The sequence below is a fragment of the Molothrus ater genome, chromosome 6 (assembly GCF_012460135.2).
Source record: "Molothrus ater isolate BHLD 08-10-18 breed brown headed cowbird chromosome 6, BPBGC_Mater_1.1, whole genome shotgun sequence".
Lineage (NCBI taxonomy): Eukaryota > Metazoa > Chordata > Aves > Passeriformes > Icteridae > Molothrus > Molothrus ater.
The window spans coordinates 24,511,068-24,536,137 of record NC_050483.2 but is presented as its reverse complement, the minus strand read 5'-3'; the positions used below and the strand labels follow the sequence as shown (position 1 = coordinate 24,536,137).

The 25,070-nt window shown below is 56.5% G+C and overlaps 1 protein-coding gene across 1 annotated transcript; it reads left to right on the top strand.

Annotated features, from left to right (window-relative positions):
* Nucleotides 1–24,979, top strand: MAPK8IP1 (mitogen-activated protein kinase 8 interacting protein 1). The gene is made up of 12 exons (XM_036384152.2): nucleotides 1–125; nucleotides 7,261–7,366; nucleotides 14,649–14,882; nucleotides 18,550–18,631; nucleotides 19,171–20,043; nucleotides 20,674–20,749; nucleotides 21,186–21,358; nucleotides 21,648–21,757; nucleotides 21,880–21,999; nucleotides 23,047–23,117; nucleotides 23,426–23,524; nucleotides 23,965–24,979. The coding sequence occupies exons 1-12, from the start codon at nucleotides 40–42 to the stop codon at nucleotides 24,035–24,037; spliced, it is 2,103 nt and encodes a 700-aa protein (XP_036240045.1). The 5' UTR covers nucleotides 1–39; the 3' UTR covers nucleotides 24,038–24,979.
* The last annotated feature ends 91 nt before the right edge of the window (nucleotides 24,980–25,070 follow it).

The window sequence follows — 25,070 nt, the reverse complement described above, 5'->3', positions numbered from 1 at the left end:
CTCCCGCCCGCCCTCCGCCTGCATGGAGAGAGCCACAGAATGGCGGAGCGAGAGAAAGGAGCTGCATCCCCGCCCGCCTCCTCACCCTTCCTGGGGCTGCACCTCGCCTCGCCCCCCAATTTCAGGTACCGGCCGCCGTCCCCCCGCGGAACCCTCTCGGGGCAGCCCCTGCCCCTTGCCCGGGGCAGCGCTCCCCCTCTGCTGCAGCCCCCGACCGCACGGCCCCCGCCTCGTCCAGCGCTTCTGCCCTCGGCGCGCAGCCCCCCGCCCCCGCCATCCCTTTGCCCCCCGCCCCAGGCACCGCTGAGCCCCCACCGCGGACATCGCTCCAGCCCCCATGGCTGCTCAGCCCGCCCACCCAAGCCGTGCTGGCCCTCGCCCCACACATACACCACTGCAGATTCCCAGCCCCCTGCTTGGCCTCATGCTCCCCTCGCACCCCATCCCGCCCCCTTACCTGCCTTATCTCCTCTTCCAACACCTCTTCCTCATGGAAGAAAAAAGCTTCATCTCTCTCCCCTCCCCAAGGAAAGCCTTTTTCCAGCCCTTTCCTAGAAATCCCAGTTGCTTCTGCTTCCTTCCTGCCCCTGTGAAACAGGAACCCCAAGTGAGACGGTGGGAGAGTGCCAGAATTGATTCTCTTAGCAATACCAAGTGCTCCCATCGATTTGGGATGCAGGGGGCTGTGTCTCCTCTGAAACCCAATGAGGCTTGTCACAGGGACTTCCGATGGCATGGGCCAGGCCACGGACGCCTGTGGGCTTTGGAGCCTCTGGTGCTTGCTAAGGGTAGCTCTGGGACAGGGATGTGCTAGGTGGGTAAGGGAGGAGCCCTGCCCCTGCCTGCAGGTGCGGTGTTCACTTGCCATCAGGGGTGGCTCGCTGCTCCTGGAAGCTGTGCCCTTGTCAGCCATTGCTCTCTGCTTGCCTCTGCCATCCAGGGTGCTGGGGGGAGCTGCCTGTGAAAAGGGGAATGGTACCAGCTGCCTTGCATGCTGAGATTTTGGGTGGAAAGGAGGGGATGGTCCCTACTTAGGACCACAGCAAAGATCATGCCCTCCTCTGTCAGGCCCAGCCCCTGAGGCTGGGGAACCAGTGGGTCCCTGTGAGAAACAGATGGGTGCAGTCGAGCAAAGGTAGTGTTCAGGCAGTGAATATTTGAAGGGCTCTGCTGCTGGCCCCCCGTTGCTGGTGGCTCCGGCTCTTTGGCACTGCCTCCTATTGCAGCGCTGCCTGCGAGAGCTGCTGGGAGCTGTTGCAATATGGCTGGTGTGCCCTGCAAAGGCAGCGATTCAACGCTGCCTCTGGAATCCTCCACCACGGAGAGGGCCTTGGCCACCGAGCCAGAGGCTGCAGGCTGAGCTGCCGAGCAGCTCTGGGCCCACCACCTGCTGTCCTGGAGGTGTGGCTGTGCCCTGGGCACCCTCCTGCTCCCCAGCAAACAGCCCTGCCCTGGGAGGGAGAACGAGCTGCTGCTTCTGCCTGTGCCTCAGATCTTTGCAAAAGGAGCCCTGTGTGCCGCCAGCCTGCTCCAGGGAAGAACTGACCTCATGAAGGAGGCTGTGCAGCTGGGTGGAAAACTGGGGAATCGAGACAGGAGTGCAAAATCTTCCCCGGGCACCAAGCTCATGGTGTAAGCGGAAGAAGATGCAGTGATGTGTCTGAGCCTGGGGCAGGGTCTGGCAGATCAGAGGCGATGTTGTGGCGGGGAGTGTCGTGGGAGAAGGGAGCCATGCTTGTGAAACACAAGCTGGGTTATGTGTCACAGCTTGGCTTGTGCATGTCCCAGGTCCTGCATCCCTGCTGCAGGGCTCAGCGAGGGGCTGTCCCCCGTGGATGACCCAGCAGCGATGAGCGCAGTTCAGAGTGAAGGCTCAGACCATGGCTGGCAGTGAGGTGGGCCCTGCCCTCTGCCCCTGCTTGCTGCCTGCAGGATGAGGTGTTTCAGGTTTCTGCCCTTTGGCACATGCCCCTGCACTCCCAGCTCCGAATGGTGACACGCCAGCCCAAGCATTAGGTGATTGGTTGGCTTGGATTGGGAGAGGGCTTGGTCCTGGCCAGCAAGCAGACTGAGCTCTCAAGAGACCAGGCATAGTGGCCTGCCCATGGTAATTTGGTGTTGTCTGAGAAGAAGTGGGAGGAAAAGGATGGTGAGGTGATCCCTCCTTTAGCCAGGAGGTCCTCCAGAGGTGTCTGTTCATCATAACAAGAAAAACAGCATTTTAGGAGACAGCAGTAAAAAAGTCATTCTCATCCATCCTCCCTGTTGTCCTTAAGCGTCCCAAAGCCTTGCAGTCCAGTCTGTGTTCACTGGAGCTCCTCAACATCTTTCTCTGGGACGCTGTGTTGCAGCTCCTTGCCCTGCTAAGAAGCTTTGGCAGTGCTTTGTGGTAGGCTTTCCTGTGAGGGGCTCTCTGGGGCCTCTCTGGGTTAGGGGTCCCTCTACCCAGCATTAGAGGGACAGGGAGGACTGGCACAACTGGGGCACAGCTGGATGCAGGGCCCTGCAGAGCTCACGGTGTTGCCTGCCCTGCTGTCCCCAGGACTGTGGCTCTAATGTAGCTGGAACCTGGGAGGGGTCACTGAATGATCCCCTCTATCTCCTTCAGCTTTCCCTGATAAAAGCAAAGGGCATCCACCCAGCTTCTGGGTAGGAAGGCGCCTAGGAAAAGAAACGCTTAGGGAGTTATTTCCACAGGTCAGGAAAGAGGGGAAACTACTCCCCTCCTCAGGGAACTGTCAGAAATCACAGCCCTTTGGGAAGGGAGGGGCTCTCTGGGGGAAGAAGTTCTCTCAGTCTTGTCGGGAAGTTCAAAGAGGCACCTTCAGGCTGAGGCAAAAATCATTTTAGCTCTGTGGTTTGTTTTATGTGTCTGTTGTGCTCATCTGGAGCTGTCAGCAGAGCCTGTTTGGAGGCAATGAATGAGCTGGGCGTTAGAATGGGGCTACCTGTCTTCTTGTGAGGGGAGACGAAAGGGTTGTCCTCCTCTGATGGAGGGGGAGAGGCGCCTTCCCATCCATTCGAATGAAGCAGTCTCTGGCCACTGAGATGGAAGAAAGAGACAGGGGCCAGCCAAATGTAGGTTAGTGTTATTTTTTCCTCTGGTGCTGGTTACAGGGCTTGCTCACAGCACCTAACAGCAGACTATCAGAGCAAGGCTTGGGCAGCTGGGCCTGTTGGAGCACCCAGCTTCATCACATCATTTTTTTTGCCCTGGTTTTGCCCTGCATGGAAAATCCTCTGCAGTGGCAGTGGGCTGACAGGGGATGGGGTCAAGAGAGGCACAGCAGCCGGGACTGATTTTAAGGCTGTTCTTTGGACTGTGATCAAGCTGCTCCTGCCATGGGCAGGTAACATCTGCCTCTGTTCATTCACCCACGTGTGTACTCTTGCTCACAGGTTCCTGAGAATCCCAAGTTTATCACTTCTCATGCATACAGCAGGGCTGCCCACATTCAGGTGCCTCTTGGCACATCCTTCAGGAAAGCACTCATAACCTGCAAGCACAGGGTTCTCCCACCCTCACAAATGGAGACAGACTCCCACATACCTGTGATGCCGTGGCCATTGGCAAGGTAAGTTGGCCAAAATACATGTGTATTGTGTATTTTGTACAGTGAAAGTCCTGCTCAGACTTTCACTGCCAGCGATGGAGCTGAGAGGAGTCAGAGCTGTTTCATTTTGCTGGTATTTTTAGCCTCTTTGAGAAGGAAGAGAGAAAGGAAGGGGTGTTTCCACCACAGGGAGCAGAGGTGGGTAATGGAGAGCCTTCCTTGTGTTTCCTGGAGCATCCATGTGAGAGGAGCAAAGGGCGCAAGTAATAGAGAGATGGAGATTTCTTTATTCGTTGCATTAATTGAGGTTTCAAGCAGATGAGGTGCCTCCAGGCAGAGCTGATAGGGAAGATGGAGTCCTGCATGCTGTTCTTGTGGGGCTGAGTGACAATGACCGCAGTATCACGTGTGATATTCACCAGTGGTGAGGCACTGATGGGGAGAGAGCTTGCAACAGGTTAGCTGCGTAGGGCAGTCCAAGCCCTGAGCTGGGCTCCTGTGACATCACCCACCTTAATCTGCCCAGGAGCAAAGCAGGTGGTGGAGATGCACCCATTACTTGAAGCTCCTGGAGTGGGTGTCAGTGAGGGGCAAGAGAGCAGTGCTGTGATGGGTGGCAGTGGGGATGCCACCACACTGTGCATCAGAGTGGGGAGGGGGATGCCCTGTCCCCATCTCAGAGTCATGGTAGGTGCCTCTTCTAGAGCTACTTTGACTTCATCGTGATGGGGCAAGGAGTGAGTGGGTCTGAGAGGTGTGGGGGTGGTTTAGGATTATCTGAGGCTGCTGTACTAAAAGTTTGTCAGCAACACCTGATAGGCCCTCCTGGGAAAGACCCCTATTTCCTTCAGCAGCAGAAGACGGGTAGGAGCTGGCAGAGCAGCTCACCAGGTATTTCCCTGGCCCTCAGCATGAGTTAGAGGTCGGGGAAGCCCAGGAATGATCCTGCCTGAGGCAGGAGTGGGTCTGGGGGTTAGGTGGGGGCAGACCGGGAAGGGGTAGTGCTGCTAGCACTGCTCTGCACTGGCTGGGCTTGTCCCTTGGCAAAGGCACTCCCCTCAGCTTGGAAGTGGAGCTGGCCATGACGCCGGTCCCGCTGTGCTGGAAACACTCTGGCCTTTGCATCAGAGAGGGGCCTCGCTCCACCTGGTGAGAAGCTGGACAGATGCTCCTGTCTGTGTCCCCCTGCTGTGGGGGACAGCAACGCTGCAAGGGCAGGAGAGGCCTGGGTGCTGAGGGTTTCCATGATGGGGTTAGCAGATCCCCTGTGCCCGCTGTGGGTGCTGAGGAGCCAAGTGCTGGAGCAAGACCAGGAGCCAGGCTGGCTGGCTGGCAGGCAGAGGCAGTCAGCATCCCCAGCAGAGTGCAGGGACTTGGCACTGGCTCAGCTGGGGAGGTTATTTTTTTTATTTTTTTTCCCCTCCAGGACAGCTGATTCCATCTATTTTTAATGAGCTTGCCCAGGTTGCGCAGTGAGGATAGAGAGCAGCGCCGGCAGCCACAGACTGCGACGGGGCAGGCAGAGAGGCAGTGGGCACCCAGGGTCAGCTGCCATCTCCCTCACCACTCCTCACAGCAGGTCTGGGGGTGTTTTTTGGTGTGGGAGTGTGTCCCCCGGTGAAGGGGGGTCCTCCTCAATGCAGCTGCCCTTGAAAATGGAGTCGAGCACCGAGGAGGAGAGCTGGCTGGAAGATCAGTGGGAGAAATGGTAGGGGACCGGCTGGGCCTAGGGAAGGGGGGGCCTGTCCCGCGGGCATGCAGGGGGGTGAGGGGCAGCCCCTTGCTCCTGGGCACATCACCCTTCTCTGCCAGTGATGGCCACAGGACAGGAGCAAACTTGGCACGCAGCTGAGCCCAAAGTTTTCCTGGCTGGGCAGGAGCTGTGTGACAGCCAGGCAGCAGAGTGGCAGAAGGTGTCTGGACACCTCCTGCTGCGCCCCAGCATCGGCAGGCAGGGCCAGTGCTGGGGAACCCGCTCAGCATCTCCCCATCCCGAGGGCATGGACAGGGCTGCCTGTCCCCATGCGGAGTGGGGGGCACTGCCACCCTGTCAGGCTGCTCCTGCAGAGCCAGGGAGCCCTGGCAGCCCTCGGCAGTGTTGTGCCCCTCAGCGGGCCCGCAGCACTCACTGCGCTCCCAGCATGGCGGGCGAGGCCCCGGGCATTAGCAACGGATGATGTCCCACCCTGGCGACCCGTGTAACCCGAGAAGAAATCAATTTGTGCTTTGAAGGCTCATCATGAGCCTCCTGCTCCGCGTTGCCTCCCTTCCACGGGCAGCAGGAGGAGATAGGCAAAGGGGGGTCCAGCCATCCCACCCTGGGCTGAAGGCTGTGTCCTTGCATTCCTGTTGTGTCTTGCAGGGGCTGCCTCCATGGGCGTGGTTGCTCCCAGTTGTCTTCACCCCAGGAGACCACTACTAGTGGGGTCCTCAGAAACACAGAGGGAAGATGCTGCTTCTCCCATGGGCTTCTCCCACTCTTTTCCCTCTCCAGGAGCTGGGGCAGGGGAGATGTTACCCCTCCATGCCAGTGGCTTAGTGGCACTGCATGTGGGGTCCCCAAGATGTGCAAGCAGTGCTTAAAGTGAGAGTGGGAGCTCTGCAGGTCACAAAGCACCATTCTGATTCCTTTCTCACTGCACTGTTGGGGACCAATCCAGAGAGGGGTGATGGACTTCGCACAGCCCTTTCACCCAAGTGTCTCCCAGCCAGTGGAGCTGGGAGCAAAGGGAAATGGTAGCAAGCAAAGCAGTGTCCATGGCCACTCCAGACAAAACTCAGGGGTCTAAGTAGGTTGGCCAAGGACTTTTGAGTTGCGTTCTTTTATTTACCCCTGTGGTAATGAATAAGTGAGAAGAGCATTGAAGTACCAGTATGTTGAAATGTTTTAATGCTCAGAAGCCAGGAGCACCTCATCACTCCCCCGGGGCTCATCAGCACATTTTCAGCTGCTAAAAGGATCTCTCTTATTTTGAAGGGGTGTAAGGAGACTGTATGGCTGGGGCTGAGAGCCCTAAGGAACCCTGAGGCCATGCAGACCAACTGAGCAGCACTGATGTTCACAGGCATGCCCATAGTCACCCTGGGGAGTGATTTTGGTGCAAAAGGAAATCGCTGCCATCTCTTACTGCAGGCAGCTGGGCTGGAACATCCCTGCCAGCTGCAGCTCAGGGGCTGGTTGTGCCATGGCTGAGAGGTTTGCTGTGCTTACAAGTTCTGTGGGTCTTGATGTGGTCACCTGTCCCAGCAGGTCCATCCTCCAGCTGTGCCCTGGACACAGCCTTTCCAATTCCTGTAACCCCGGCCTTTGCCCTGTTGGGTGTCTGTGCCCAGCTGGGACAATCCCAGAGGCTCCCTGGGATGGTGTGAGCAGAACAAGCCTCCTGTGATGGGGCTGGCTGTTCTGTCTGTTCCATGTACTCTCAACCTGCATGTCCCTGCTGTCTTTGGTCAGGCAGGGACTGCTTTGGGACACACTCCTCCTGCCTCCCAACAGCCATGGACTGTGCCAAGCCCAGCCATTCATGGGGACAGACCTATCCCCTCTGGGAAGAAGCTGCCTTCCCGGTCTTTCTTCCTAGTAGAGACTGGGACAGCATCTCCTGGGGTGTCAGTGCTGCTCCCAGCCCACAGGCACCACAGCACCCTGCACCTTCCTGTCCACCACTGGGGCAGTGGGTGACTAGGCCATCTCCACTCCCTCCAGGCTCACCCATGACATCAGCCTTGAGGAATTTGAGGATGAAGACCTCTCTGAGATCACTGATGAGTGTGGAATCAGCCTTCACTGCAAGGAGAGCCTGGCCAGCAGGGTAAGTGTGATGGGGATGGGGAGAGGGATAGGGATGGGCAGAATGTACCAGTGGGGCTGGCAGGACCATCAGCCCACATGCAGGACCACCAGGTCCCCAGATGAGTGATGCTTTCTCAAGGAACCCACTGCCATGGCCCCATCCCCTCTGCTTGGCAGTGCCCTCTCCTCACTCCAGCACAGTGCAGGTCCTTTCTGAACCAGCCAAACTCAAGGGACTCAATCTCAAAGCTGGTGTCATTTGGTGCCTACTGTGCTATTGGGGTTGGAGTTTGTTCCTCAGGGATGAGCCCAAGGATTTGGGTGCAAATGGTGGCATGCCCCCATTTGAGCAGGATAACCAGCAAGCATCTGGCACCTGGCAAGCATTCTCGGGAATCAAGGACATCTGCAAGGTGGCACCAAAGGTCCCACCTGGGCTGTGCCTCCTGTCCCCACATGTATCCCTAGACCTGGGGATGCAGCTGGGCTGGCATGGTGAGAGCTGCCTCTGTTCACAGGAGGTATTCTCTCTGGCTTGTTAGCTAGCTTTAGCTAGAGCTGTTCACAGGTCTTTATGAGGCTGGAGTCCTGGAGGCTCCTGAAACAGGGATGAAGGGGGTAGCTCTGACACCAGCAGGCAGCAGGCAGAATAAAGATGGGAGCTGAGAAGCCTGTGCAGGTACCTCAATTGGGTGTCCCATCCATCTTAGAGCAGGCTGTCAAGAACCCGATGGGGTTCACACCACTGTTTGAACTTCCCTAGAAGGCCATGGAGGCAGAAATGTGGAGATAAATTGATTATTACATTGGATTTGGAAATATGCAGGGTGTTAAAGGAAAAGCCACAGCCTGAGCATTCGCACACCACTCAAGTAATCACATACACACCACCTGAGACTTTAACTGCTGGGAGGGGACTCTTTGTAGCAGGCAGCTCCAGTAAGCTGACAGGTGCCCCTTTTGACCCCTCACTCAAACACACACTCACTCAAGGCTGACTCCTCCTCCTTCAGGCTCAACCCTAGGTTTCCTGTAGCAAAACCCCCAGCTCAGATTTTATAAAAGTAGTTTAGTGGTACAGCACCAGGTCAGCTCAAGCTGGGTGCCTGTGGAGAGGGACCCTGAGCAAAGAAACCCCTGGGTAATTATACCCATACAACTCATGCACCCACCCCTCAGACACTCTCCATGCACCTCTTGTCCAGTGGTGATTTTTGGTCTGGGGTCTTCTAACATCTTACTGGGTTCTTTCTCTGTGTCTGTGCAGGCAGGCCATACACTGTTCTTATCTTGTGGAGTTACAGCTTCTGCTGACAGCTGGAGTCTCCTTGTCTTCTGGTTTGTACTTCTGGTGCACCTGCTTGCTGGCAGAGCATGGGGAAATAAAAAAGCCCTAGGCTTGGGATAAATACTATTCAGCAACAACCACAGCAGCATCAGTGTGTTATCAATGCTCCTCTCATAAGAAAGACAAAACACAGCACTGCACCAGCTTCTAGGAAAATTACTAGGAGAATTAACTCAATTCCAGCCAAAAACATCTCTAGATGTAAACTCACGGCTTGTGTCCCAAGGCTTCAGCAGATCCAGCTACTGATGCTAGGCAAATAAAGCTGAGCAATCAACATACTAGATCACACAGTATATAACTCTATGAACCCATTCTAACTCATTCTACTGAAAGCTTACTTATTTAAGCTAAGAACTAATACCTCTCAACACAGAGTTTCTGCATTTTGTCAATGTGTTTCATGCTAAAGGATGCAAATGCTGGAGGAGCAGCCAAGTGGTTTGGGAATCATTCTGTCCCTCAGAGGAAATACTTCCTCTGCAAAACTGATAAAGACCCAGTGAGGACAGGAAAGGTACAAGAATTTGTCGCAGATTTAAAATTAGAAAGTGAATTTGTGTCGTTTGGAATTCCTCACTGCAGGCAGGACGGTACAGGCAGACCTCATCCTTAGGAGGTGCAGGTGTCTTGCTGTGCTCCTTGGTCTAATTCGTGACCTTCCCACCAAAAATTTGTCTGTTCCCAGCTATGGGGCTGCTGCTCGGTACCTCTGCTCCAACTGCAGGCTCCTCCTGCTGTAGGGTGTTATGGCCAGACTTCCCTGGGACAGTCTGGGCTCATGGGCTGTGTATGCTGAAGGAAGGAGGGATAATGCTGCAGGGAAAACCAAGGGCAAACCCAGTGCTGGGCATCCATGAGGGCACAGCCGCAGTGAGGGCCTGGCATTGGGAACATCATCTGCCTGCAATAGGTGAGGCAGACAGAGACTGGGGGTTTGTTGCTGTATTCTTCCCATTAGCCATCCCAGTTCCCCATTGCTGATAGCACCACTGGGCTCAGGGCAGGATTTTTTTTTTTCTCTACAGATTGACAGCCCTTGGCTGAAGTTTGGCAGGGAGGGGAAGGGGCAGGGGGGACTTGCATCTCAAGTGCTGCAGCCCTTCCTTTAGGGAGAGAAAAACCAGCTTCTTTTGCCAGTTTACTCAGAGGTTTCTGTATCCCTGTGTTTCAACACAGAGACACGAGCCTCATCAGAGGGTTTGCTCAGGCTCTGAGAGCGAGCCCCATGCCTTCCCTGGGGACAGCTCAGAGCTGCTTTACACAAATGTCCTGGTGCACTGAGAGTCTGCTGGAGTGGGAGGGGGATGTGAGGCTGCTGTAGGGGAAGCAATGAGTTATTCATAAACACAGCAAAGGAGGAAGCTTATCATGCTCAGAAAAAATGCCTGCTAAAAATACGTCCAAATGGTTTATATGGGACGCGGAGGATTGCCCGAGGAGCAGAACCGAAAGTGGTGACAACAATGGCTGTGAGAGAGGCTTTTCAATCCCAAATGTTGAAGGCGAGAGCCAGGGAGCTTTCCAAGCTGATTGCCATCCAGAGCGAGCTTGGGGCGACAAGGTTGCAGGATCTGCCTGATGGAAGCAGTCAGGCCCAGAGGGAGCAGCGTGGCCAGGTCTGGGGGAGGTGCAGGGGCTGGCAGGGCAGGAATGGCTGAGCAGGGCAGGAATGGCCAGCAGTCAGCATCAGCCTGCTGTTGCATCGTGTGGGGCTGCTGGGGGTGGTGAGTCAGGGCTGCTGGGACCAGAGCGTGAGGGGGCTTTGCCCTGCCCATGGCAGCACCCAGTGCCCCAGAGCAGCTGTGGTAGGGAGGTGGAAGGGTTGGCCCTGGTCACCCCTGCAGGCCAGGCAGCGGGTGAAAGCCTGGCAGTGGAGCAATGCGAGGTGAAAGCAAGCTGCTGGCTCAATGAGTCACACCAGAGCAGAGAGCCACGGGCAAGGGGGAAAGGATCTGGGGAGCACCGTGGGACAAGGGGCTGGAGTCAACCAGCCGCCCAGCAGCGAGTCTCTGGAGAGGTGGGCAGGCACAGTAACCCAACAGCGAGCAGGAAAGCACTGACCAGGAGCAAGGGGGACAAACCCTACCTGAGGGCTGCAAAGGGGACAATCTGTGTCCTTGATGAGGTGGGGGGGTCTGGGCAGAGCTGGTTCATGACAAAACCTGTGGCTGTAACAGAGATGGGTTTTGAGGATTTATTTGGTCCCAGAAAAACAACGACCTCGTTATGGGCTATTTTAGCAGCTCCTCAGAAACAGTGGCTCAGACACACAGAACTGCAAGGAGGCATAGACTGATGTTTGTGCAGGAGGGAACTTTCCATTGACAAGGACCACACCTCATGGATGGGTGACCATGCTCTAAGAGTGAGGAATAATACCATGTGTGGCTGAAAAGAAACTTAATTTCGACAAGAAGTCCCCAGTGAATGAAATGAGAAGTGAGATAGGCTGAGCAGAGGGCTTGTAGAGGAAGCAGAGCTGTCTTTGGGGCTGTTGAATGGCAAGGCAGGAGGCCAGCTGGGAAGGAGTGGAGGCCACCAGGGTGAGGGACACAACCTCCACGTCACCAATGGCAGCAGTCAGGTATGTTGAGAGGGATACTTGCAACAAAAGCACCAGACTTGGGGTTTGGCCTTGTTTTAGTGGCTTGGAAATCCAGAGTGACAAGCTCTGGTTTCAGCAAGATGGATCCCAGCAAACAGCCAGGCAGAGGTTAATACAAGTTGAGTGCCTCATCTATTTTCCAGGAACTGTGGAAATGGTTAATATAGGAATTAAAAAAAAAATTAAAAAGAAATACCTCTCTTGGAAGTACCTAAGAGCTTGAGAACAAGTGCCCAAAGGGAAAAGAGCCGATGAAGGGCTGTGCTGAGCCTTCCTGGGTCTGCATGAAAAGGTCTGAAACAGCCACAAAGGCACAGAAATGTGGAGGAAAAAGACCATTTTTTTCGGCATAATAATATTGCTGGAAATGCCAGGGGCTTTTTCTTGATGTTCAGCGCCACTGATCCAAGTGTGCTGCTGCTCGCAGAAGGCCAGTGGGACCCACTGCAAAGAGGGAAGGAGCTGCCATGAGCCTGCAGCCCGGGGACTAGTGGGGAACTGGATGTGTGGGCTGGGAGCAAAGGACAGGGCAGCGAGGTGGCTGCTTACTCCATGCAGCTTTTCACAGGCTGTCCCATGAAGCTGCCTCTGTCGTCCATGGCCAGCTGTGGCTGTGCCAGGCTGGGGGCAGAGAGACTTCTCTTTCTCTTGGTGCTCTGAAGCCAGCCAGTGGTGGGGAGAAGGAGAGCAGTTGTGCCTTCACTCAGCAAGTCCCCCTTGCTTCCCTGCACTCATAAAATGCTTTTCCCAGCTGAGGGTTTTGCCACTCCTCTGACAGTGAAGGCTGTGAGAGTGGGGCAGCAGGGAAGAGACTTGCAGCACTCAAGCAACATCTTGTGTATCTCTCCACTCTTTTTGCAAGAGCCTTTCATTCCTAGGGAAGCAAGCAGCTTCCTCAGGTGGGCAGCAGCCCCCACACAGGGGATTCCCCAGCTTAGACCGGTGCTCCAGGGGTGATCTCAGTACTTCTCAATTGCAGCAGGGTTCTTTCTGCTCCAGACCCCTGGAACCATGGATCACAGCATTGGGGCTGTCAGAGAAAGACCAGTTGCAGGACACTGGGACTTTTTGCCATTGCAACAGCACGGTGCAGGTGGGAGGTAGGATCAGCAGGGGCACACCAGCATCACATCAGTCCCAGGGACAAGTCTGTAAGGAAGCACAAGTGTCCCCATGACTGCACTGAGGATAGGTGTGCATCTTGTGTTTATTCTGCCACAAGATTTGGGCACTGGTGCTGCTCTACCACACACCCTAATCTCTCCCACGGGGTGAAGGGACTTTGGGAAGTTACCAGTCAGAAAGGCTTCCCAATGTCTAGTGCCTGCCCTTGCTTTGCAGATCACTGCAGGTCTCACTCACATGGTAAGGTGATTGATTTCTGTGTGGTTTCAAAATCACTTTGTTGAGCTACAGGCCACAAATAATACCTGCAGTGGCTGTAGTTTCCTCCTAGTTTTTGAACCTGGAATGCTGCATCCCTGCTAGGGTGCCCTTTTCTTCAGAATGACAGTGATTTGCTTTTCTGCATCCTTCCGGGACTTTTCCCTCTGTGAGTTTCCCAAGTGATTGTTACAGCTACAGGATTATGGAAGCAGCATTATTAGCAGTCTAGATTGAATGTCACCAGCTGACTCCAATACACCCACTTTGGCTAGGTATAATCTATTCAGTTGGCATTTCCCTGCAGTTCTTTTCCCGTGCCTCAGTTTCCTTGTTAAAATCCTGTGATTTGTCACAAACAGAAATGCAGAACTTGTAGCATGAAGGCTAATGCTCAAAACAAGAGATTTAAATGTTTAAAGCCTCAAGAGGACAAGTATCTGTGGCAGTGCTTCTCCAGTTGCTCACCCACTGCAGGACTTCAGCAAGGACACTGGAGGGAAGTGACTCCCATGAGAGGGTTTGTACTGTGCCTGCAGCAGGCAGAGCCCTGCCTGTGCTGGCTTTTGTCTGACAGGTCAGGAGCTGGTAGCAACAAGAGCTCTTGGAGTGGCTGCCTGAGCTGCTGGGGCTGTTTCTTCTCTCATGACTCAGGGGGCATCCTCCATGCACCTGGAGACATGGACAGTATTCTGCTGCTGAGGAGCTTGCAGTCACCACAAACAGCTGATAACACAGACAATTCAACTCCTCATTGCCAAGCTGCTGCCTTTATTGCTGGCTGCAGCAACTTGTACATATGCAAGGTCCAGTTAATGCAAGGAGGGAGCCTTGGGAAGGCACCCACAGACATTTAAACACACACAGAGGTGACACTGGTGCCTCTTCACCCAGCAGCACAGCCACAAGGAGTGTGGTGGCTCTGCACTTGTGCCCAGCCAGGGGGGTGGGATAGGACATCTGCTCCCCACACACCACAGTGGTCACCCTGTTCCCAAAGGTGCAGGGGAAAGAGTGGAGCTGCCTCCAACCAAAACACAGCCAGCACCAGCAGGTGACTGGAAAGCCAGTGCTGGGCATCCCTCCCATATGGCCTCAGGTCTGATATACGCAAATGTATGCAAGGAGAGCTTGTCCTCAATGAGTAAGACAAGGGGGAAGGAGCTGCTGGTCCAAGTGGGCATTACAGGGAAGGAGGAGCCTGACTCCTTTCAGAGGTGTGCAGTGAAAATTTCAACCCAGTAGAGAGAAAAAGTAGTAGTAATGCAGTACACGGTGCCAGCATGGTGGTGGGTTCTCCACCTGTGAGGATGTTCAGGTGTGATGGACGAGACCCCAAGTGACCTGCTTCAGGCAGGGGATAGACCAAGTCTGATCAAACTGATTACGTGCTTGTATGAGTCCCACCTGCCAGGACAGGAACCAAGAAAGGGAACAGTCTGCCTTGGAAGGAGGAATCATAGGGCAGCCCAGGCTGGAAAGGATTTCAAAGGATCACCTGGCCAAACCCTGTGCGGGAAAGGGAGTCTGGGTGAGACGATCTGGCACGCTCTCTAGGGGCGTCATGAAAATCTCCAGCGATGAGGACTCTACCATTTCCCTGGGGAGATTGTTCTGCAGAATGGTTGTTCTCACTGTAAAAATGTCCTTGTTATGTCGAGATGAAACCTGGGTGTGCACGTTTGTGTGCTGCGTAGCGAAAGTGACGGCTGCATGTACCTGCAGACAGGCACCTGCCGGGAGTAAGCCCCATCACTAAGGGAGGAGGGATGCTGCCCACACCTGCCTGGGAGGCGGGGAGGGGACGCGGGGCTCCGGCTCCGCGAATAACATCGCTGCCCCTTTAAAAGGCAGCGGCCGCGGGTGCGGATGCGGCGGCCCCGGCCCCCCTGCCCGGCCCCGGCGGGAGGCCCGTCCCGCCCGCCCTCCCGGTGGCCTGATCGCGGGCACTAATCCCGGCAGGGCCATGTGAGCCGGGCGGGCGGCGCGGCCCGGGCGGCGGGCGGCGGCGAGGCCAGCCGGCTGCAGGCCGAGATGCTCCAGCTCGACCTCATCGACGCGGCGGGGGACACGCCGGCCGAGGAGCAGACGGCGCCCGAGCCGCTGCAGAAAGACCCCCCGGCCGGGACCACCGAAGTCTACAGGCCGAAGCGACCCACAACCCTCAACCTCTTCCCGCAGGTGCCTCGCAGCCAGGTGAGGCGGGATGGGGGGCTCGGGGCGATTGGGTGGTGCGGAGGAGGAGGAGGAGGAGGAGGAGGAGGAAGGATGCTCCCGCCGTCTGCCGGGGCTTTTGTCTCGGGCGGATGGAGGGAGGGGGAGGAAATAGAAGGGGATGGTGGGGCTCGGCTCCGCTGCCCGCGGTGCTCGGCGCGGCAGCCGTCCCCGCCATCGGGGTCCCTTCTCACGGCCGCTCGCGTTACCCCGGGCCGGGGGCAGCGCAGGCCGAGCCGGAGGGAGCGATCTGCGGACCCGGGGCTCGCCGGGTGCTGGGGACCTGAGAACGCCCTGCCCGGCCGCCTCTGCGCACCGCCAGAGCGCCCCAGCACTGCGATCGGCGGGGGTTCTTTGAGGGGGCTTAGGCGCCGGGTGGGTCCTTCTTTCATCTCTGGTGCCGAGGTGGAGAGAAAACGCCAGGAATCCTGTCGGGACTGAGATGCGCCCCGGCAGGGTCCGGGTGGCCTGGCAGAGCCGTGCAGCAGGGGCAGGTGGGAGCTGCGAAGGGCTTCCGTGGGATGGGGAGCAAACGAGGCACAGATACCGAACACGTGAATGAGCCATCGCGGGACGGGGCACCACGCCACGGACTGGCGAGCCCAGGGCCGGCACCAACAGCTGGCTGGGCTCCAGCTGCCCCGCGTTGGGGCAGCACCAGCTCTAGGGCAGGTTGGTGACACCAGGTGCCCCGTGCCTGACAGTGGGGACCTGGTGGCCTCAGCTTCTGAGCGGTGGTGCCTGGCAAGAGAAGCATTAATGTCAGAACCCCGTACAAAATCTGAGAGAGAGAAAAGCAACGCCCAAAATGGTGGCCAGGAGAACAAGGAGGTACTGTTGTCTCGCTCACACTCAGATTTTGTAAAGATTTTGGATGGTTTTAGCCAAGACTGCCTGCCCCACACAGCCATGGTGTTACTGTCACCCCTGGAATGGATGATGACTTGGTGTCCTGCATCCTGACCCCCGAGGCAGCAGCTGGAGCCCCTTTGCTCTGCCGCTTCTGCAAACTTCACAAGCCCACGCAAAGTGCACGACGTGCAGGGCTATTTTTGCTGCCCTCCTCCATTCAGCTCTGCCTTCTGCCAAGTAGGAGGATTTTCGTCGCGGTGACGTTCAGCCGAGGAGCATGAAGTGAGAGGCAGGTGTCCCCGTGGGTGACAGATGGGGAGTAGTCAGAGCTGGGTGTCACCAGCCCAGCACCGGCAGCTGATGCCAGCTCTCTGCCTGAGGCCATGGGTGGGAGGAGGAAGGCACAGAGCCAAGGATAGGCGCCCGCTGGCAGCTGGCACCGGGGACAAAGGCGGCAGGGCTGGGGAGGCGGGGGGAGCTCCACTGAGCATAATGGACAAGGGGACAGCAGCAGCCTTGTCCCACCCTGTGCAGGGACCCCCAGGAGCAAGTGGTGTGTGGCAGCCACATCCAGCTGGGGGAGGTGGGGAAGAGCAGGGCCTTCTCCCAGACACTTGGTCCTAACTAGTGTCCTGGGCTGGGAGCAGGTGTCTGGAGAGGGATGGGGGTGGGGGGAGTTGCAGAGATGGTAGGCTGTGGAGGGGAAGCTGATGGTCCCCTTGCAAGGAGATGGTGGAGGCTGTGGAGCTCACTGTGAGGTGTGGGCACAGCTGAGCAGAAGACATGGGGAATGGGAGAGGGGGCTTTGCTGCAGCTGGCAATGGGAGCCTGGAGCCAGTGGGGATGGTGGCACAGGACTGTGGCATGGCTGGCCAGGTAGGATAGTTTGTTGGTAGGACCTAGTGAGAGGCTGGCTGTAAGGTGCTTGGGTTCCTGTTCTGGATGCCTACCTCTAGCCAGAGGCACTTTCTCCCTGTCTACATGGGGTGCCCTGAGGAGAGGGCAGTGTGCAGGGCATCCCTTGGGGACCAGACTGTCCCCAGTCTGTCTCCACTTGTGTGAGACACTGCATCCCCTTGACCTGCTCAGCTCCCTTCTCCTACAAGTAGTCAGAAGAGGGATCATAGCCATGCATCCTCTCTTGAATGTCCAGTTGGGCACCAGGCACTCTGCCAGACAGGGTGTTCACAAAGCACAGCATCATCCCACCCTCTGCTCTTGTGGGGCCAGGATCCAGTCTGGTGACGTCTCAGTTGCTGCTGGGCGCTCTATGATCATCATCCCAGACAGGTGGCCTGGAAATGGTGAGAGGAACATCCCCAGCTTCCCAGAGGGCAAGAAACAGCTATTGTGACTGGCTAGGTTCATCCTCTGAGACTTTGTGAATGCCTCTCCACCCTGGCAGGGCATTACAGACCCCTGAGTGCTCTGGCCCTGTGGGCATGGGTGGGCTCAGTGGACTGTGCCTGCTGCATTGCTGCCTTCTTTCCCAGGTCCAGGCAGCCAGGCTGGCTTGTGTGTGCTGGCCCTGTGGCACTCTGCACGCAGAGGCCATCGTTGTGACAGCTTGCCTGGCCCACATCCCAGCCCAGCGTGTCCCTGGGAAAGGCTAGCAGGGACGTGCTGTTATTTGCCTTAGCACAGGCAGGACTCATGGAGGCCATGGTGGGAGGTTGCCAGAGCTCTGTGAAGGGGGTCTCTCCCTCCCCACGGAGGCAGGGATCTGGCAGGCATGGTTCAGCCGTGTGTGACATGATGGAATTTTGGGGCAAAGGCTTCCTTCACGTCAGTGGGGAGGCAAAGTAAGGACAGGGCAGCTCCTGTGCTGCTGGGAACAGCTGTGGGCTGGTGATAAGGCTGTGAGAAAATCCAGGGAGTCCCAGAGGGGCTTTGGTACTTTAAGCAAGGCCTAACAGTGCAAAATGCTGCAGCTGGGGCAGAAACATTCAGTGCCCTATTGGAGGGGCTGAGAGTGGGGAGTCAGGGGCACCCTGGGGATGGATGAGGGCTGGCACTGCACCAGGCAGGATGCCACACCCTGTGGAGACAGGCAGGGAGGACTTATCCCCCATCTGCAGGAGGGTCCTCATTAGAGGGGACTTGGTGCCCTTTGCTCCCTGGGTGTTGCAGCAAGGCTGAGCATGTGTTCCCCTTGCACCTATGCATGGCCCGCCACCCAGGGCTGGGCAGGCAGGGCACAGCACCCACAGAAACTCTCCCAGACGTGGGCAGCATGGATGGTCTGATCCTGCCTCTCCTCTCATGCTGCTCAGGATTGACATCTGCTAGTGAACTGTGTATGTGTAGATTTGCATGCATACACACTATCTGTGTATGCTCCTGTGTACATCCAATATGGATGTCTCCAGAGGCAGGAATTAATCTATCCAGTAGCTGGCTTCTAGCTGAGGAGCAGCATAACACCTGGTCCTTGGCATTTCCCCTATTTCATTTAGCTAGGTGGTTTGAAGGTGGGCAGGGCTGGCAGGATGGGAGCAAAGCATGCAGGCAGGCTCAAGTCTTGAATTTTTTCTCTTGGGACTGTCCAGCTGTGGGCTTCTGCAGCAAAGTTTTCCCTGGTGGAGGAATGCTGCCCAGCTGGCTCCTTGCCCACCCTGCTTCAGCCATCATGGCACTCTTGCAGCAGCAAGCATGGTGAGCTGTGGGGCTGGTGGTCTCCCTGAGCATCACGTGCCCCAGCAGAGCGGGGTGCTGTGGACACAGGGAGGAATGGGTGCTGCTGTGCCACGTGCTGTTTACTGTTCAGGCTATAAGGCAGCTTTGTTCTTCTCCTCAGGACACTCTGAATAACAACTCTCTGGGGAAAAAGCACAGTTGGCAGGAGCGGGTGTCCCGGTCGTCGTCCCCTCTGAAAACGGGTGAGTTCTCCGGCTTTTGGCCAGGATCAGCTCCTTGCACCCTTTCATGGTGCTCAGGAGCCTGAGGCAAGTGGTGCTGGAGCAGGAGCTTGGGGAAAACATACCACATGGATGCAGGGTGCCTGTCCGTCTTGCTCTCTACAATTACCTGAAAGGAGATTGTTAGTGAGCTGGGAGTTGTTCTCTTCCAAGTAGCACAGAGCAGGACAGGAGGAAATAGCCTCAAGTTGCACCAGGGAAGGTCTAGGTTGGATATTAGAAAAAATTTCTTTGTTGAAATGTTGAACAAGCATTGGAAGAGGGAAGAGCTGGAATTACCGTCCCCAGAAATGTGGAAAATTGTGTAGATGTGGTGCTTAGAGGTTTAGGTTTAGTGGTGGGCTTGACAGTGTTAATACTTAGACTTGAGAATCTTAGAGGTCCTTTCCAACTTAAATGATTCTGTGATTCTGTGAGTCTGGGTGGCATCCCTGGACACCTTCCCCATCAGGGAGCATTCCCTCTGTGAGGCTGTCTACACTGCTCTCCTCTCCCCACAGGTGAGCAGACCCCTCCCCATGACCACGTTTGCCTGAGTGATGAGGTCAATCACCAAAACAGCACAACCTCCACCAAAGACCGGGGCACATCCACGGAGAGCCCGTGCCGGCGCACAGCAGCCACGCAGATGGCCCCAGCCTGCGTTGCCTCATCCCGGCCGCCCGAGAAGCACCAGGCCCCCAGCCGGGCCCCACCGCACGGTGCCAGCGTCGTGGTGGTTACCAGGGGCCCCGAGGCCCACCGGGACCGCATCCGCTACCAGACAGATGTGAGGCTGGAGGCCACGGAGGAGATCTACCTGACGCCCGTGCAGAAGAACTCGGACCCCCTGGAGACCGACAAGCCGTTCCTGTCCCAGTCCAGTGAGAACCGTATGTCCATCAGCTCCGACATCGACACCTCCGGCTATTCAGCCCTGGCAGGGAAAACCAACCCCTCCATCAGCGAGGAGGATGAGGTGCTGGACTACATGTCCTCCCCTGACAAGACAAACCTGCCCAGGGCCTCCTGTGGTGGCGGGAGTGGTGGCTCCCGGCCGGGGCACAACCTTCAGAGAGCCTCTGTGAGTTCGGACACCAGTGCCCTCTCCTATGACTCTGTCAAATACACACTGGTGGTGGATGAGAACGTGCAGCTGGAGCTGGTCAGCCTCAAGCAGTGCTACTCAGGCTACAGCGATGAGAGCGACTCGGCCACGGTCTACGACAATTGCATCTCGTCACCCTATGAGTCGGCCATCGGCGAGGAATATGAGGAGGATGCGCTGAAGCGTGACTCAGTCTGCCTCTCTGAGGACTCCACCCCCGAGGCAGACATCCACTTCTCCAAGAAGTTCCTCAATGTCTTCATGAGTGGTCGGGCACGCTCCTCCAGTGAGTGCTGGGCACAGGGGGAAGGTGGGCTGGTGGCTGCCTGCCCTGGCAGCCCTGCCTGTCTCTGGTACATGCTCAGGAGATAGGAAGCTACCAGCAGACCTCAGCCCCAGTTCTGCTTGCTGCAGCCTGTGGCTTTGTTCCTAGTGGTTCAAGAGGCATGGTGGGGCTTGGAAAAGTGTTTTGAGTGTCAGGCGTGGGTGGCAGTAGGTGTTTGAGGCTGCATTGAGGCATGCCCCAGATATGACCATGCTGAGGGGGAGGTTGAGTGAGCTCACAGGGGGCCATCATGTTCCTGGCATGCCACACTCCTCTCCAAGCCCAGAAGAGCACTGTTGGCATGCTCCAGCAGGCAGGGTTTCCCATGGTGTGGCTGGTCCCATGCCAGTGTCACAGCTGTTTGTGTTGGTGCAGGGAGGCCTTGTTCCCAGCAGGGACTGATGGGCACCAGCACAGCAGCTCCAGCCATGTCTCTGTCCTGTGGCATCACAGGAGTGTTCCCTGTGAGAGTTTTTCATGGATGAAAACCATCCTGCAGGAGCCTCAGCAGACAGCCTGGCCCATGTCTTTCTCTTGGCTGTGATGCTGATCCCTCAGTGCTGACATGTCCTCCTCTGCCTTTGTCCCCAGGTGCCGAGTCCTTTGGGTTGTTCTCCTGCATGATCAACGGGGAGGAGCAGGAGCAGACTCACCGTGCTGTCTTTAGGTGAGCTTGCAGGCACCAGGCAGTATCCCCAGCCGCTATCAGGGGAAAGCTGGTTCTGCACTCCCACCAAGGTGGGGCCAGCACAAACTCCAGTGTTTCTGGTGTGGGAAGCCCTGGGGAACAAACCTGTAGCCTGTAGCTCATGCCCTGCCCAGGAGCAACATTTGCCCAAGCTGCTGCATGGGCAAGCCCTCCAAGGGCAGTCAGGGCCTCTGAGGAGCAGCTTGGGTGGTGCAATAGGGGATACCCTTGCATTAGGTGTCAGGATGCTGCTGCTGCCTGTTGAGCCCAAACCTCCTCCAATGCTTTATTTAGCATGTCAGGTCCCCATGGCTACCAGGGCACTGCCGGGGTTGTGGGGGGTGCCCCAGCAGTGTGCCAGTGAGAAGGGCACCAGCACTGCTAGCCAGCCAGCTGCTATGGCCTCTCTGCCCAGGTTTGTGCCTCGCCACGCGGACGAGCTGGAGCTGGAGGTGGATGATCCTTTGCTGGTGGAGGTGCAGGCAGAAGATTATTGGTATGAGGCCTACAACATGCGCACAGGAGATCGGGGCATCTTCCCTGCCTACTATGCCATTGAAGTCACCAAGGACCCAGACCATGTAACAGGTATCAAGCCTCTGTGTGCAGCCTGCTGATGTTCCCACATCCTTGTACCACATCCTCCCTGCTGAGCAGTCTGGTGCTGAGCAGGGGGTAGGGGGGAGGACCAAACTGGACATCAGCAGAGAGCAATGAGCAGGTTCTGCTGTGATGCTGGGAGTTGGTAGCTGGTGTTGAGGGAAGCTTTTCCTGGGCAGGGAAAAGCACAGGGGTGGGAAGGTGGAGAGGGGAGGTGGAGCTCAGCCCACATAGCTGGTCACCAGAGATGATCCCTGCCATGTGCTCTGTCTTCCAGCTCTGGCCAAGAGCAGTGACTGGGTGGACCAGTTTCGGGTGAAGTTCCTTGGCTCCGTGCAGGTTCCTTACCACAAGGGCAATGATGTGCTCTGTGCGGCCATGCAGAAGGTAGTGTCCCACTTCATCCCAGGGAGCAGGAGTGCCTGCTCCATCTGGCAGCAGGGCAGAGCCTCAGTGGGGAAGCATCATCACTGCTCACATGTCCCTCTGCTTTGTCTGTCTCTCTGCAGATTGCCACCACGCGCCGCCTCACTGTGCACTTTAACCCCCCTTCCAGCTGCGTCCTGGAGATCAGTGTGCGCGGGGTCAAGATTGCTGTGAAAGCTGACGACTCCAAGGAGCACAGCAAGGTAGTGCCCCCCTCCCTGCTCATCTCATCCCTTCCCTCATTGCTGCTCTGAGCTGGCTCGTGCCCTCTGTGCTATAGGCCATGATTGCATATCAAAATTAAGGGTCTCCACCCCTTGCATATGAAAATTAAGGGTCTGAGGGTGTGAGAACACCATCCATCACCATTTTAGGCCCACCGTCAAGATCCCCCATGCCTCACAAGGCCCCAGCTCCGGGCGGTACTGCCAGCTGATGCTCTCACAGCTGCCAGGCACGTCACTTGCTGGGATGCTGCAAGCTGAGCCATACCCCATAATCTGTCAGCTGCTTCTAAACCTTTCTGCTGCTATTTTGAGTGGTGTCCTCCAGATCTGCCCTGTAATCTCTTTATCTGGCAAGGGCAGGCTGCTGATTAGCATTCTGCATAAGTAGCCTAGTAAAGCACATTGGGATGCTGAGCAGAGGAAAGTGAGGGCTTTGCAGCAAGCTGTTGGGAAACCTCCCTTCTAGCTGAGGAATAGGAGTAGCTCATGGCTCTGAGTGCTGTGATAGAGCTGGCATGAGGTTTCTACAAATCTTGCCTAAATTCAGAGGATGCCATCAACTTAGCTGCAATTTAGACTTGTATAAGTTTTCATTTCTGGCTGGGACCCTTTGACACCCAGGCTTGAATTGGCTTGTTTAGTTCTAAGTTATCCATTCATCTTCTATGTACTAGTGTTTCTGGGAGCCTTTTTAGTGAAGAAGGAGGGCTGTGTGTGCTGGTGAACAGCAGCACTGACTCTAGCTTGAGTACAGTCTGACTCAGGGCCTCCAGGGAAATCCTGCAGGAGCTACTGGCGGTAAAGGCAGCTGAGGTAAGAGCCAGCAGGGCTGCCTGGAAAAGCTCCCTTTGTTCAGGTGCTTGGACCAATCCTGAAACTGCTGCTGGTAGCAGCCCAGGATTAGTCTCCAATTAATTTCACTCCTCAGTCTCCAAGTGCATATTTCCAGTGGCCAGAGACCAGCTGCACTGCAGGGTGTGGGGAGAAAAGCTCTGACAGTTCCTCCCTCTCTCTCTCCCCCAGGTAAACAAGTGTAGCCATTTTTTCCAGCTGAAGAACATTTCCTTTTGTGGGTACCATCCAAAGAACAACAAGTGAGTAGCAAGAACTGTAGTGCATCTCTCAGCACCAGTAGCTCAGCAGGAAGGCTCTCCTGCCTTCCTGCTCCCTAGGAAGGCAGGAAGGGAAGAAGAGGTTTCCCCGAGCCCTGGCTTGGAAGGCTCCCTGTGAGCCCAGTGCTGCAGCTCTGGACATGGGCTGTGGCATGACCTTGGGGTGGCCACCAGGATTTATGGGGGGGCTTTCAGGTCCCAAATCCCTATGCTTAAGGGAGGGTACGCCTCAGAGATGCTGGGGTACCTATGCCTACTGGTCCAGTCACATCTACTGTCTTTGCCCTCAGATATTTTGGGTTCATCACCAAGCACCCTGCTGACCACAGATTTGCCTGTCACGTCTTCGTCTCAGAGGAGTCCACGAAGCCACTGGCAGAGTCTGTAGGGTGAGTCCTGGCTGGGCAGGGAAGGCTGGCTCATAAAGGGCAGGAGGAACAAGACAGCCAGGCTGAATCCTGCCCTCTCCCCCTACATGTGGGGCTTGGACCTGGCCCCAGGCTGGCACCTCTTCCTCCAGTGAGATGCTTGGCTTGAGAGTCAGGGCTGACAGAGCTATGGGCAGCATATTCCTGACAATACTGGAAAAAGTCCCAGTGCAAGGCTTTGCAGGCAAATGGCTGAAAGTCATGCACTATGCAGGGAATCAGAGCAAGGATGGAGACCCTGTGGCTCTGATGGCAGCTCTGGGGCTAATGCAGAAGAGCTCAGGGCCTGGGGGGGGTCAAACAGGCCACGGGGTAAGGAGTGAGGGTCAGGATGGAAACAAGGATCTATAATTGCCTTGGGGGGGGGCTGCTGCTAAGCTTTGCCTGGTGCTGTGTTGCAGGAGGGCTTTTCAGCAATTCTACAAGGAGTATGTGGAGTACACGTGCCCCACAGAGGACATCTACCTGGAGTAGGGGCTGGCACAGGCACCTCCTGCTCAGCCAGGGCTGCAGTCTCGCCCCTTCCCCGTGTCGTGCATGGACAAGAGCTGCTTTGAGCCTGGAGGAGGAGCGGGCCCGGGGCAGGGCGCCCCGGGGCACGGAGCGCCGCCTCTTTTCGTGACTCCCCTTCCTCGGGCTGGGGGGACGGGAGGGGGGAGGGCTGGACAAATTGTGTTTATTGTACAAAATACTCTTAGTTTATTCTATGGGAGAAGCACCCACTGGGTGCCCTGCTTGTGAGCAGTTGGTGGGGGCAGTAGTGTGCTCTTGCCCTTTCCAGCTGCAGGCTGGGGTGACAGCATCTCCTCTGTGACCATGGCACAGCTTCCTGTCACATCCATCTGGGGTGACTTTTAATTGCAGTGGCAGAGTCAGTCTCTTGCAGTATGATGACACAGCAGCTAAAGAAAACAAGACCCACATGCTGGCTCCTGCCTGGGAGATGGGATCACCTCCCTGCCAAGCCCTGGGGAGATGGCTGCTGGGCAGGGGTGGCAGAGGAAGCCCCAGTATCTCCTCTGCCAGATCCAGAATGAGATGAGACAGCTTTCCCCTGCCTCTGTCCCCATCCGTCCCCTTTCCATCTTGTATCCATGCCCTGGGGAGAGAGAACAATTCCCCTCATACCTTCCTGCAGTAACAGTACCCTCGGGACTGTTCTCTGCCCCTTTCCCCTCTCCCCCAAGCTGCAGGTGGCAGAGGCAGGGCAGGGGCACCCCAGCTCAGTGGGACTCAGCCCCTGCACAAAGCTGGGTGTCTGCCTGAAGTGGGAAGGGCTAAAGGCTGCAGGGAGGCGTGTGAAGCACCAGGGAGGTAGAAGAGCTCTCCCGGTCCCGGTCCCTGCAGCCAATGATCTCTGTGCTTCAGCTGGATCTGCTGTGATGGCAACAGCTATTAAATATGATGGTTCCTGGAGCAGAGCTACTGTGGTGTTTGTTTCCCCGCTACAAGGGGTTTGGGCCTTGGCTTCTTCTTTCCCTTGGGACCCCAAGAGGACCTGGAGCTT

Excerpts from the sequence above, each read along its gene's own strand:
- MAPK8IP1 (XM_036384152.2), top strand. The coding sequence starts at position 40 with ATGGCGGAGCGAGAGAAAGGAGCTGCATCCCCGCCCGCCTCCTCACCC. Across the intron at positions 20,044-20,673 it reads TGGTCGGGCACGCTCCTCCA|GTGCCGAGTCCTTTGGGTTG; the intron begins GTGAGTGCTGGG and ends CTTTGTCCCCAG. Across the intron at positions 23,118-23,425 it reads TACCATCCAAAGAACAACAA|ATATTTTGGGTTCATCACCA; the intron begins GTGAGTAGCAAG and ends CTTTGCCCTCAG.